The following is a 15,275-nucleotide window of genomic DNA, read 5'->3' as shown; positions in this document are numbered from 1 at the left end:
AATCATGGAGGTAACTTGATAAATATGCTATTTATGGACACAGATCTGAGTCCAGCATTATACATTTAAACATTATTTTATAAATGGTATTATCTCGTAATTCATGGGTCACAGAAAGACTTTAGGCTTAAGCAGGAGCTACTGGAGCTTCCTCTCTGACCTACTGACTTCCCGGACTTATCAAGAATAAATCATTTTGGATTAGTAGGCTCGACTTATGAGACAGGAATAGTACTGGTTTACTTCTTAAAATGGCAAACTATTAACCCCACTGTTACATCCAACTGCCGCTGTAGATATTCAGGGGGTCAGAAAACCTTTGTATTTATACAGTTTGGACAAGCTCTACTACTTTTTTGACTCTTGGTTTCTTTATCTGTGAAAAGAATATTTGAATAAGATGATATTTAACATACTACCTACACATAAGATTCTATAATTTTGAAAAAAATGTTTTATTATGAGATACTTAAAGGTTTTAAAGTTACTACCCCTTTGTAAAAAAAACTGTGTCCAGTAATGTTATACCCTTACTGAAAAAGGTAAAGTAAAAAATATACATTAAAAAAATCAGTTCATTATTTCCATGGGAAACAGCTCTTCAGACGACAAGATCCCATACCTGACTCCCTCTGTCTACGGTAAGTGTTGAACTGAATTATAGGAATAGTATGTAAAGAGAAATAGTAAATCCAAACCTACAAAGTAAAATTAATATCACAATATTTAAAAAAAGCATTGGATCAATAATCATATATTGTTGTTCAGACAGATCTACAAGTATATTAAATAGAAAAATCTAGTTTTGTCTTTAGGAGACATATTCTACAATCTAACAAAAAAATTTAAGTGTATTAGGAAGTGCTACAAATCATTAAGAAAACATAATAATCCATAATTTAGAGATGGAGTAACAAAGTAAAAATAAAGCAAATAAAATGTAAGATACAAATTTTACAAATATTATAATTCTCAAAAAAATATTTGTATAAAGAATAGCCTTGAGTAATTTCAAAGAGGATTCATTAAAGCCAACTCATTTCATTATATGATCTATAAGAATAAATTCACCTCAGGAAACTAGGAGATAGGGATGTTTTTTCAATTAAATTTTTTGTTTGTTTTTAGAATAATTTAAATAGATTTTTAGATCTTCAAAGCTTATGCAATGTTGTCTGACATATCCTGCTAAAAACTCTAAATTACTTTGTCCTTTAATATTTACTGTTTATTTTATCATAGGCATCTTATCAGATTTAGAATTTTAAAGATCACAGTGACATAATCTTTACAATAACTGAACTTCCAAACACTTTGTGAAAACCACACATTCTAAAATATCATTTATCAGTATGGTAGGTTTGACAGAGTTCTTTATTATCGCTGTACTTGATTTATACCTTTCTACAGTTGTAGTAATATGTGTTCTGATACAATGCTTGGAGTTAACGTCATTTCCTCAAACCAAAAAAGAAAATGAAGATAAAATGAGCTTTCAAACTGCAGGTTATCAACCAACTAATTCTTGCTAGGGGTACAGGCCTTGGTTGATGCTCACATAGTAAATCAAACTCAAGTTAGTTGAGTTTTCTTTCTTTAGTTAAATTTCACTTACTATTTGATGAGAATTTAAGTTTGAACCTATCACTTGAGTTTTCATTTTTTTTGGCGGGGTGGGGGGTCATTGGGGATGAGTTTTAAATTTTTTACAACCAGATGCCACTCTCCAAAATGATGCAGTCTTTAAACTTTGGTGATCTAGAATTAGTCATCCACCATCCTGTCACTGATATTACAATTTGATTTGTTAGTAGTAGTAAACCATCTGTTTAAGTCCTTTTCTACTTTTTTGTGGAATCAACAGTGCTAAACAATCATACCGCAACCATCTTTCTTTTTTGACCTTTTGTACACTTAACTTTTCTTTTTAGAGTATCATACTTGACTCAGGGCCCTTCATTCCAATGAACCATGATTATTTTTCTACTTTGAAAGCCTACATTATTGCCAAATTGGTCAGATGGAGGCCCTGAAAGTTAGTTCCTTCATTATTTCCAAATCTCTGCAACATCCAATATCCAACGTCCAGTATCAGAAGATCCACACTTCCCCTGACTTTCTCCACCTAAGTTATGGAATCAGAGATAAAATCCGGACACTGAGAGAGTGCCGATGAACGTAGATGGTGGTACAGACGCTGCTGCACTTGCCGCTGAGCCACTTTTCAGGAAGACGAGGAGAATGACATGTGCAGGTATATATACATGGGACATTTTATTTTAAGGTTACAAGCACATGATGATCTTTCAAATTCAACATATAATGTTATGTGGAACTTTTATTTTAATGTAAGGTTTCATTGACTACAAAGACTTTCTACTCTATTAACACTAATAGGTCAAAACAAGCAAGGGTCAGAAATTTGTGGAGGAAAGAGAATGATTAAAAAACATATACAGGCATTATTGACCAGAGCAATTAGTAGGTAAGAAAACCAAGGTAAAGATACAAGTTAAACCAAGAGGGAAGAGATATGGGGATATATGTATAACTGATTCACTTTGTTATAAAGCAGAAACTAACACACCATTGTAAAGCAATTATACTCCAATAAAAACGTTTTAAAAAAAAAAAGATACAAGTTAATCAGTATTTGACACTAAGATTCAGAACCCTAATCTGATATGGCAGCAAAGTTTTGATTCAGAGGAGGACTTTAATACTGTCAGCTGAAGGTAGATTCTGATATTTTTTGCCTTACGTACATATACTATGAGAAATGCCTATTTTATGACCATTTATTAGTGGTATGACATAGAGCAAATTATTTAACCTGTGAGCCTCAGTTTGTCTGTTTAAAAAGGCAATAAAAATACCAGCTTCATAGCAATATTGTAAAGATTTGAGATAATGTATGTAAAGTACTTACCAAGGGGATTATGATAGGAAGTACTCAAAAAAGGCAGTTACTATTATTAGGGAAATATAATAATATCAGAATAAAGATGCTCTGCATAGGATAGGCCTCTCTATTAGTGCTTATTCAGTTCTGTAGGCAAAATATTGGAGCAATACTAAAATATTACTATAATTTTAAAAAAGCAGCACTCTGGAGCGTAAAGTTTACAAATCATGTAATTTGAAGAATGACCGACACAAAGTAGGAAAATTAAGCTTAGATGAAAAAGACAAAGTAGCCTTATTTAAAGGGCAACAACTCTTAAATTTACTGATGAGAATATAAAAACAGAGGTAAAAAAATTATGCCCTGTAGGTCAAATCCAGCCTACCGTTTTGTAAGTACAGTTTTATTAGACAGCCACACTCATCTGATTCATATTTTCTATGGCCACTTCTGAGCCACAACTGCAGAGCTGAGCAGTTGCAACAGAGAGCGTATATAGCCTGCTACTATAAACTGAATGTTTGTTGTGCCCCCCAAAATTCGTATGTTGAAACTTACATTTGCTATGGCTTTTTGCACAACTAGAGTCTCCTTGTATTAACAGTCACAATGTTTTGCTATCTACATCTATAACAAAATAACCCACGCTCCAGTATATGTTAAAGTGTGAGATGTGAAGTCCACTTTTCTCTTGTTTTGACATGATGGATATACACTGTTATTAAAAAATATATATTAGGTTGGGCAATACAGGTGGTACGTGAAACACTGTCCAATTACTGCATTGTACCGAGCAACAATGTAAAGATGACAAACGTTCTCTGTTGCAAGTACTCAACTCAGCTACTATAATGCAAAAGCAGCCATTGGCAATATGTAAGGGAATGAGCATGGCTATGTTCCTACAGAACTATTTATGGACACTGAAATCTAAATTTCATATAAGGCTTACATGTCATACATTATTTTTCTTTCGATTACTTTCAACCATTTAAAAACATAAAAACAATCCTTAGCTCAAGGCCCTACAAAGACAGGTGCTTATAGTTTGCTAATCTTTGCACTAGAGAAAAGAAGTAGGACCTCTGAAAATTAGCTGCAGGAAAGTAAAATGAAGGTTAATATAAGAGAATATTCCTAATATTTTACTGGTATTTAAAATGAGGTAGTACACACATTTCACAGAAAATAATGAACCCAATTTGTATGGCCATCTGTTAGAAATAATTAAGAAAATGATTTCTGAATTGAGATGATGGGATCTAAAATTTCTCCAGATACCATTTTTACAAATAATTCTTACCTACATTTTATCCCAGTCTCAACTCTAGGTTAATGTTAGTAGTTGCTACATATCAGAGACAGAGAGGGAAAAGCGGGGAGGGTAAGGGGAGGGAAAGAATGAATAAATAATGCATAATGGGTGTGATTTATGTGAGAAAAACTGTGCAAAGCCCATCAGCCAACCCATACTCAAAGAAAATGCCTAGGCCCAACGTAAGAAGATTGGCAAATAAATGTACATGGATATGTTTTAAACAAAAATTTTAAAATGTAAGTATGTGTTCATCTTTTTTTTTTTTTTTTAAGGATTCCTGCCTTTTTAGATTAACTGACCAACTGCTATTCCAATCACAGAGGGTTTCCACTGCATACATTTAAAATTAGCATCACACATTTAAGTTTTTACCTCATAAAGTGTGTTGTACGTGGTGACAGTCACAGTGTTTGTATGCAACATCAGCCTCTCTCCAAGAAGAGTAAAAAGACTGTGGGTATGCATAATTTCAACTTTTCTCCTGGAGAAACAGGGGCAAAAAAAATATCATACTAGGAAACACACTGGATTTTCTAATCACATGATGTTAGGATAAGCAGTAAAATCTATAAGCAGATACAGAATTACATAAGTAATGTTTACTAACTTCCATCTACTAAATCACAATTTATAGCATAGCTGTCTTCTAAAATACCAAGACTACTATTTAAACACTTCTCAAAATGTCCACACAAACTAAAACATTAAGTATACAAATTATAAAACAGTGTATAAATGTTGACAGCTATAATTTTCAAATTTCTAATAGCTAGTTAGGAGTTATTTTCTTAGGTTAAATTATTAGTTTCCCTTAACACAGAGACAACAACAGAATTTTCAAATCCTTTCTGTCTAAAGTCTATGAAATAATCTATGTAAAACTTTAATAACAAAAATTTGTAAGTATGGTTAAAACTGAATAGAAAGCAAAATAATTCGACAGCAGTAAAGGGAACTCATTACTGCTTGTATCTGTGGCTCATTTAACTGTTGACCCATTTAACTGCTCCCCTACGAAATCCATACTTAGAATAGAAAGCTCTATTAAAGTCCTCCTGGAACACTTAGCTCTAGCCCAGGGAATTACTACATGCCTTTCATTCATGTCACTTTCTTAGAAGTCAAGATCTGGAACTTCTTGGCCCCCAACGCTCAGTATTTCATTTCTTACCTTGATTTTCTATTGTTCCCTGTGTGGATTTGGCAACTATAACACAAACTGATTAGGTAATCACCAAACTTTTGTTCCTTTCTTCTTGAGCCCACAGCTATACTATAATTCCAGCCTCTCTTACAGCTATGTGTGGCCACTGAGTTCTAGCCAATGGAACCCGAGAAGAAAAGTTGTGGATCATTTTTAGGCCTGGGCTACAGAAAAAACACTCATGTACTCTTCCATGCTCTTCCTCAAGGCAGCAACACAGGAGCCTTACGATGAAGACTCAGAGGTACTAGATGAAAGCAGCAGCCTGGGTCTCTAAAGCACAGCCTGAAGAAAATCAACTGCTGAGGATACCCATTTGGATTTTAAGTGAATAAGAAAGAAACTACTAGTTTGGTAAGTTACTAAAACTTCACTGTTTATTACAGGAGCTATTGCTACCTTAATTAGTGCACAAATCAAATAATGAGCCATTTATCTGGGCACCACTCACCTGGAAATCCTCTCTTCTAACATCAGCCTTCAAGCTTCACGCTGCACAACAAAAGAGGCAGGACAGCTATTTCCCCTCACCCAATCCTCCTCAGCCCAGAGAAGGAAACAGCAATTACCTAAATCCAAAAGGAAGCTAGGGCAAGTGTCTAATGGCTGCGTTTGTAAAACACTTAAGACTGGGAAAAGTCAAATGGTCATTTAAAAAAAAAAAAATAACAGGACAGATGGATATTTTGGGATTATGAAGGGGAAGGCTTTAGTCTCTTCCAACTCCAGCCACACCTAAGGAAAGGAAGCCTGACACTTTCATTTGCTCCCAATCAAGAAAAACAAATGCCAATGTATATCTCTTGATATATCTCTTTGATACACGGAGCTGGTAAAAGTCATTTAAATTAGGCTATCTGGAATTTAGAGTAATTCCTTAACTGGGACACCATAATTTCAACGACTAAAGAAATTCATGCTCTCTTGACTACCTCCTCCAAAGTAAATGTTTACAGAGCAGCTTAATTCTACCTCTTAGGGGGTCTTGAAGAATACTGCACATACCAGGAAAAAGATGAGTCAGCTTCCTCTTGCAGTTTTCTTTGAAACAATGCTCACCAATAAATGCTGTCTCATAGCAATCAAGAGATAGCCAAAAGTGGCATCCATCATTTCAGGCATAAAATGGGCATGCTGGCCCTGTACATCACATGATTTTGTTTCCCAGAGGACCTCTAATGAAAGACCCAGCTCTATGTATTCAGTTCAGAAAGGCTTCACTAGGGTATGTATTTGAGAAACTAACAACTTGAACCTGTTTAAGACCTAAATAGACTTCAGACTTTAGTGCCTAGCTGCTTTACCTTTTTAATTTTATAGGATTTCTGCCCACTTGGATTGAGTGTAATCAATTTTTTTAAAAGAGTAACCTTTTAATCTCATACAAATTACACATTTATTAGCTTACTAACCATTCCATTAAAAACACACCCCAATTTCCTTCTTCACAAAACAAGTATTTTGGGGGGGATGACCAAAAAATACTTCTTGTAACAAATTCAGAGAATATGTTGGAACAGGACAAAGAAAAAAAAGAAAACCCATAATTCTATAACCCAGAGATAATCATTATAAATATCAGTTGATGTTCTTTCAGACTAATTACGTTGCACTTAAGTATATGATAGATAGATATAGATAATATCAATACAATGGAAATAATTCTACATAAGATAATTTGTAGCTTGTCACCTGTAAAACAACATATTGTGTCTTAAAATTTCAGCTATTAAATATAGTTTATAACTAGAATGTAGCATAATTTATCCATTCACTACTGTTGGCCATTTATGTTATGTTCAAATTTTTTTCTACCATAAACAAAACTTTGTCCTTTTACATAAATCCTTCGGCATGATCATTTCCTTAGGATAAATTCTTGTAATGAAAATTATAAGGTTAAAACTTTTAAGTTTAATTTTATTTTATGAGACTTTGAAGTTTGTGACCTCCAAAAATATGTACATTCATACTCCAACATCAAGGTACAAATTACTAGCAGTTTCACCAATCCTATGTATTATCATAATAATAAAACAGTCAAATGCAAAAATTAGGGCTTGGGGAGAAAAGATGAGAGAGGAAGCATGGTTTGGGGTAAGACTTCAATTCATAAATTAAACAGTTTTTTGCTGCTAATTTTTTTTTTTTTTTTTTTTGCTGCTAATTATTAATTCACATTTTAATAATGTTCCTCATATCTAAACATACATACATTAGCATGTGTACCTGGGGTTTCTATTCACCTCTTTTTTTAGCTCATTTCTTAGTATAAGGTCTACTAGACTTATCACAATACACACTCATTATACTTATTTTTTAATCTTCACTGACTTTTTACTTGTTTGTTCACCTGAGTTAGCTTTACAACAATTTTTGAAATTTTTTAAAGAAAACTTGGAATTTTTATCAAAACTGCATTAGGTTTATAAGTTCAGTTCATTACAAATCTATCTAATTGAGTCCTTCAATTAAGCTACGTGGTATAGCTCTTCCTTACTGCAGCTAATTAATTTTTTCATGATTTTCAGGAAATACATTAAAATATTATTTACATTTTCAATTTCCTTTCTAATGAACTGAAAGTAAGATCATTTTAGGCTACTATTCTATATATTATTCTATAGTTAAGAATCATTAGTTATTCTAACAATGGACACTATTATACTTTTCAAACTCCTTTAATCTATCAGGAGAACTGTAAAATATTTTGAGGTTTTAACCTAAATTTCTTCAGCCTTTTACTTTGAGGTTAAGAATGGATAAGCTATAGGAACTCAATAATACATGCATCTGTCGGTGTTTATGAGAAATTGTATCAAAACACAACTATGAACTAAAGGACCATAGCATGGTTCTGTTGAAATATCAGATAGTGATTACTATTGAAGCAAAACAGGATTATGTTCTGTGCACCTGTACTTTTACCTTGTTTATTAGTGATCTTACTCTTCCCACCTTTTATTTGATGCAAGAAGTAGTATGTATATGTATAAAGAACCCAAAAAATAAGTATTTAAAAATATTTGTAGCAAAATGATGTTATTACCAAGGACTAGAAGTGAACATCTTGTATGTTGTCATATTTTCTTATAATTACTATAATCTGGCCTATACTTCTGAAGGCCCTTCTTCATTCCCAAATTTTTCCATTTTATATTAACAAGATATGAAAAAGTTTTATCCATTTTATTGATTCCTTCAATAAAATCACTCTTGTAGTCAGTGATCCCTTCAACAGTTTTTGTTTTATTTTCTTTCTTGATGCTAGTCTTCATCTTTATTAATTTGTACTTCCTAGCTTACTCTGCTGTCCTTTAATCAATGCTGCAATATGAGTATACATTCCTATCATTATCTTTATTCTTCAATATTGGACGTATTTACTTCTGAGTATGTTTTTGCTATGATGAATAGATAATTTTAAAGAACTTATTTTCATTTTATTATCTTCTCTTCACTAGCAGGTTTTTGGGAACATTTCTTAATTTCTAAATAGTTGAATTTTTTTTTTGCTCAATTTTTTTTTAATTTCTAATTTTATTACCTTACAGTCAGAAAATGGTGCCAGTAAAATCTCTACTGTGTCCACATTGTTTACTTTATGGTCAAGGACATGATTTTTTATTTTAGTAAATATCCTATAGCCATAAAGTATATTTTTAAAGCATATAAGATTGAGCATATATCTACTGAGTCAAGTTTTATGAATATATCCTCAATTTCTCTATATCTTTATATGTTATCTATTCAATTGGCCCCATTCTGAAGGAGAAATACTGTCTAGACTATTGCTTCTTATCAATTACTTATAGTATCTCTAATGGTTTTCCTTACATATTTGAATGCAATATTTGATGCTTTGAGGCTTATGACCATAACATCATCTACGTAAACTGTGCCTCTCATCAATGTATAATGTCTTCTAATGCTTTGTTTTGAACTTTTGTTTTGAACTTCAAGTTCAACTGATTCTATTTTGTGCTTTCAGATCACATCTGATTTCTATAATGCCAACGAAGTTCTGAATTCTTTTTCTGTTATCCCTTTCCTTACCCATTTATTTTCTTAAGATCTGACTTTTTAAAAAGAAAGGAAATCATATAATAAATACTCATGTAGCCACCATTACTACAACTTAAGAAATAAAGTATTAAAAATAAGCACTTCTAGGTACCTGCCCATGAGCCCATCCTTTCCACTATGTTTTGGGGTAAACGATATCATGAATTTGCTTTTATACAGCCATGCATGTCTTTATACTTTTATTAGATATGTACCTATTCCTAAACTATTTATTATTTTATTTTTTCATATTTTTGAAGTTTAGATAAATGATATCACTACTATACATCCTTCTACAACTTGCTTTATTGCTTCATGTTAGGTTTATGAAAGTTAACTTTTGTTAATTCATTTTCAAAGTTGAATATATCCAATTGTATGAATATACCTAAATTCATTTCTGTTATCCTACTGATATTCTTTTACGTTGTTTCCAACTTTTCATTATTACCAATGATGTTACACTGAACATTTATGCACATACATGAATGTCTCCATGTCACAGAGACAATTAATAATTAGTCATAGAGTAGCTTCATCTTTTTGAAAATTACCAAATTGTTCCCCAATGTGATTGTAACAATTATACAACTCCACCAGTGACCTGAAAGTCTCTTATGCATATCCTTGCCAACACCTGATACTGTCAAAAATTTTAAAGCTTATCACCCTAGTGGGTATTAAAGGTAACTTTTAAATTTTGTACTTTTGATTGCTACCGAAGTTGAGTATCTTTCCATATGCTTATTAGCCAAATCAAGTTTGCTCTTCAGTGAACTGTTAATATTCTTCATTCTCCTAATGGTTTTTCTTTTTCTTATTAGTTTGCATGATTTTTCATAGGGTCAGGATACAAACCCACTGTATTACAAATAAACTGCAAATATCATCTTTCACTTTGTGGCTCGTCTTTTCACTTTTTATGGTTTTAAAACATGTTATATTTTAATGATCACATTTATCAACTTTTTCCTAGATGATTTATGTATGTTTACTTAGTAGTTTACAAACCCTTCCTTAATCCAAGGCAATAACACTATTATTCTACATTTGCTAAGAGCTTTAAATTTTGCTTTGCAAGTTTTTATTAGCTTTATTGAGGTATAATATACACACCATAAAATCCACAAATTTTATAAGTGTACAAGCCAGTGCTTTCTTAAAGACCTTATAGAGTCATGCAGTCATCACTACTATCCAGTTTTAGAACATTTTCATCACCCTAAAAAGTTCCCTTGTGCCCACCTGCAGGCAATCCCCACTTCCATCACTAGCCCCATGTGACCACCAACCTGCATTCTGGACATTTCATATAAATGGAATCATACAATATATAGTCTTTTGCATCTGGCTTCTTTCATTTAGCATAATGTTTTTAGGAACTCATTCATGTCACAGTATGCATCAGTAATTCATTTCCTTTCAATTGTGCAATAGTATTCCGTCGTATGGGCATATGATATGTCATTTATTTATTCACCAATTGGTGGAATTTGTGATAGTCTCCAGTTTTTGCCTATTATGAATAACGGTACCAAGAACATTCATGCACAAGTCTAGATGTGAACATATGACATCATCTTTCCTGAGCAGACACCTAAATATAGAAATATCTGGTCGTATAATAAGCGCTACATTTTTTAAGAAATTAGAAAACCCTCTTGGAACGCGGCTGGAGAATCTTACATTCCCATCAGCAATGCATTAGGATTCAATAAATTGTTATGTGTTGTGGTTTTGCTTTTATTCAAATCAAATTATTTTCTACCTTTCTTTGTGATTTCTTTTTAGAGCCAGGAGTTATTTAGAAGTGTGCTATTTATCTAGAAATTTCTCAAATCTCTTTTTTGTTGATTTCTAATTTAATTTTGTTGTAGTCAAAGAACACAGTTTGACCTCAATTCTTTTAGATTTACTGAAACTTGTTTTATGTACTACAGCCCAACCTATATTATATTCTGGAGAATGTTGCAAATGAAGCTTGAAAACAATTCTGCTGTCTTTAGGTACAGTGTCCTATAAATGTCATTATATTATTCAACATGATGTTGAAAAGGAGTGGTGAAAACAGGTTTTGATTAATTGTTAGTTATGCAAAGGATTATTTCTAACATTTCACCACTAAATAGGTCTGTGTTAAGTTTTGGGTAGATATATGTTATCAGGTAAAATAAATCATTTTATATTCGTGGTTTCCTAAGAATATTTATGATGAATGCGTAATTAATTTTACAAAAAGTTTTTTGTACCTATTATTATGATTATATAGCTATTCTGTAATTTGTTAATAAGTAGACCATATTAAAAGATATCCTAATGTTAAAGTACTCTTACATTCAGCATAACATTTAGAATCTAGGGAAAAAAGACAAAACATATTTCTTCATTTACTGTAATATTTAGAGCTGTAAGTTGCCTCCAATACCACTTAGGCCAACTCTCAAAAGTATAAATATGCAAACATTTTAATATCTTTTGATTCTAAGTATTTTATTATCTGCACAATGATGTCATGTTATGGTTATTTAAAATATGTATATCCCCATTTTCTTAGTTTGATTTTTATCACTGGTTTCTTGTTTAATCACACTGTGGGTGAGAAGTCATCTATATGATAATAATTTATTTAAATTTATGGAGTCAATTTTTATGGCCTCATTTGAAGAGTTTTGTCTGTTCTTGAGGAGAACGTATATGCTAATCAAGCCAATGGATTTTTTTGGTTCAAATTTATACTTTGGGGCTTCCCTGGTGGCACAGTGGTTGAGAGTCCGCCTGCCGATGCAGGGGACGCGGGTTCGTGCCCCGGTCCGGGAAGATCCCACATGCCGCAGAGCGGCTGGACCCGTGAGCCATGGCCGCTGAGCCTGCGCGTCTGGAGCCTGTGCTCCGCAACAGGAGAGGCCACAGCAGTGGGAGGCCCACGTACTGCAAAAAAAAAAAAAAAAAAAAAAAAAAAAAAAAAAATATATATATATATATATATATACTTTGTTTGTGATGGCTCTTTTAAAAACAATACGTTAAAACCTCTAAACTGTTTTGATTTATCTTTCAAATCTCAGTTTTGCTTTCGATACCTCATCTATGCTGTTGAGCATATATAAATATGACATTGCTTTACCTTCCTGGTTGAATTATACCTTTTTCATTACATGATGCCCCTCTTTAGCTTCATTAAATTTTTTCCCTTAAAGTTTAGTTTGGTCTATTTAAATATTAGTCTGCCAACTTTTTTTTTTTTTTTTTTTTGCGGTACGCAGGCCTCTCACTGTTGTGGCCTCTCCCGTAGCGGAGCACAGGCTCTGGACGCGCAGGCTCAGCGGCCATGGCTCACGGGTCCAGCCGCTCCGCGGCATGTGGGATCCTCCCAGACCGGGTCACGAACCCGTGTCCCCTGCATCGGCAGAAGGACTCTCAACCACTGTGCCACCAGGGAAGCCCTGCCAGCTTTTATTATTCAGTTTTTAAAATATGTAATACTTTTACCTGGGTAAAAACTAATGATGACATAAAAAGATACAGAGAAGTTTCAAACCCAACTCATACCCTTTCCTCCTCATTCACACTGCCCCCTGCCCAATAACAAGTAAACTTTGTTTTAGTTTCTTATTTCCCTATCAGCTTCTCCCCCAACACATGCTTTTAAACAGATTTTATTTTTCAGAGTAGTTTTAGGTGCACAGCAAAATCGAGCAGAAAGTACAAAGATTACCCATATTCCCCTGGGTGGCCCCATGTATGCCACGTATGTATGGCCTCTCCCCACTATCAACACCCTCCAACAGAGAGGTACATTTGTTACAACTGCCTATCAGCTGCACTCCTCCCCAGTTTTATTGAGATGTAATTGATATATAACATAGCATTAGTTTAAGATGTACAACATAATGCTTTGATATATGTATATACTGCAAAATAATTACCACAAGTTTAGTTAATGCCATCACCTTACATAGTTGCAAAATTTTTTTTCTTGTGATGAAAACGTTTAAGATCTATTCTCTTAGCAACTCTTAAATACTATACAATATAGTATTGTTAACTATAGTCACCATGCTGTACACTTCAGCTCTAGACCTCATTTATCTTACAACTGGAAGCTTGTACCATTTGACCACATCCACTCATTTCTCCCAGTCTCTACCCTGCAGGTTATGGGAAACCCCCATCTTTTCTCTGTTTCTATGAGTTTGGTTTCTACAGATTCCGCACATAAGTGAGATGATATAGTATTTGTCTTTGTCTGATTTATTTCATTTAGTATAGAGCCCTCAAGGTCCATCTAAGTTGTGGCATATGACAGGATTGCCTTCTTTTTATGGCTGGATATTATTCCATTTTATATATAGAAACAGAGAAAACTACAATCTAAGTATCTACATTTTCTTTATCCATTCGTCTGTCAATGAACAATTAGGTTGTTTCCATGTCCTGGCTATTTGTAAATAATGCTGTAATGAACATGGGGGTACAGAAATCTCTTTGAGATAGTGATTTCAATTCCTTCGGATATAGTCCCAGAAGTGACAATGTTGGATTATATGGTAGTTCTATTTTTAATTTTTTGAGGACTCTCCATAGTGTTTTCCATAGTGGGTGCACCAATTTATATTCATACCAACAGTGAACATGGATTCCCTTTTCTTTATATCCTCACTGTTATCTCTTTTCTTTTTGATAACAGCCAATCTAACAGGTATGAGGTGATATCTCATTGTGGCTTAGACTTGCATTAGTTATGCTGAGCATGTTTTCATGTACCTGCTGTATGTCTTCCTTGGAAAAATGTCTATTCAGATCCTCTGCCCATTTTTTAATTGGATTGCTTGTTTGCTACTAAGTTGTATGAAGTCTTTATATATTTTATATATTAATAGCTTATCAGAGAAATGATTTGCAAATATTTTCTCCCATTCAGTAGGTTGCTTTTTCATACTGTTGACTTTCCTTTGCTGTGCAGAAACTTTTTAGATTGATATAATCACTTGTTTATTTTTGCTTTTGTTGTCAAATCCAAAATATCATTGCCAAGAATGATGTCAAGGAGCTTACCCCCGTTTCCAGGTGCTATGTTCAAGTCTTTAATCCATTTTGAGTTAATTTTTATCTAATATGTAAGCTAGAGTTCCAGTTTCCTTCTTTTGCATGTGGCTGTCCAGTTTTCCCAACATCATTTATTGAAAAGATTATTCTTCCTCACTGTATATCTTGGCTCCTTTGTCATAAAGTATTGGCCATATATGTGTGGGTGTGCTTCTGGGCTATTTTATTCCATTGATTTATGTGTCTGTTTTTATGCTAAGACCACACTGTTTTGAATACTGTAAATTTGGATCATAATCTAAAATCAGGAAGTGTGATGTCTCCAGCTTTGTTCTTTCTCAAGATTGCTTTGGCTATTCAGGGTCTTTTGTGGTTCCATACAAATTTTAGAATTATTTGTTCTATTTCTGTGAAAAATGCCATTGGCATTTTGATAGCAATTGCATTAAATATGTAGATCACTTTGGATAGTATGGACATTTTAACAACATTGTTTCTTCCTATCCATGAGCATGGTATATCTTTTCATTTGTTTGTGTCTTCATCATTTTTTTTCACCAATGTCTTACAGTTTTCAGTATAAAGATCTTTCAACCTCCTTGGTAAAGATCTTTCAACCTCCTTGGTTAAATTTATTCCTAGGTATTGATATTTTATTTTATGAAATCTTTCATTCTTTCTCTATATCCTTAACCTTCTTTCCTATTTATCATCTTTGTCTCTTGGTGATGCTTTTA

The 15,275-nt window shown here is 33.2% G+C and overlaps 1 protein-coding gene across 7 annotated transcripts in view; it reads right to left on the bottom strand.

Annotated features, from left to right (window-relative positions):
* NBEA (neurobeachin) overlaps positions 1 to 15,275 on the bottom strand; it is a 620,064-nt gene that overhangs the window by 438,472 nt on the left and 166,317 nt on the right. For all 7 annotated transcript variants that reach the window (XM_032611436.1, XM_032611437.1, XM_032611439.1 and 4 more), the window contains exon 18: positions 4,596 to 4,704. In XM_032611436.1, coding sequence (XP_032467327.1) covers positions 4,596 to 4,704 — 109 coding nt within the window. The remainder of the gene's footprint in view (positions 1 to 4,595; positions 4,705 to 15,275) is intronic.

This window comes from Phocoena sinus, chromosome 18, assembly GCF_008692025.1.
Source record: "Phocoena sinus isolate mPhoSin1 chromosome 18, mPhoSin1.pri, whole genome shotgun sequence".
NCBI classification, from domain to species: domain Eukaryota; kingdom Metazoa; phylum Chordata; class Mammalia; order Artiodactyla; family Phocoenidae; genus Phocoena; species Phocoena sinus.
This window is presented reverse-complemented; position numbering and strand designations above follow the sequence as displayed.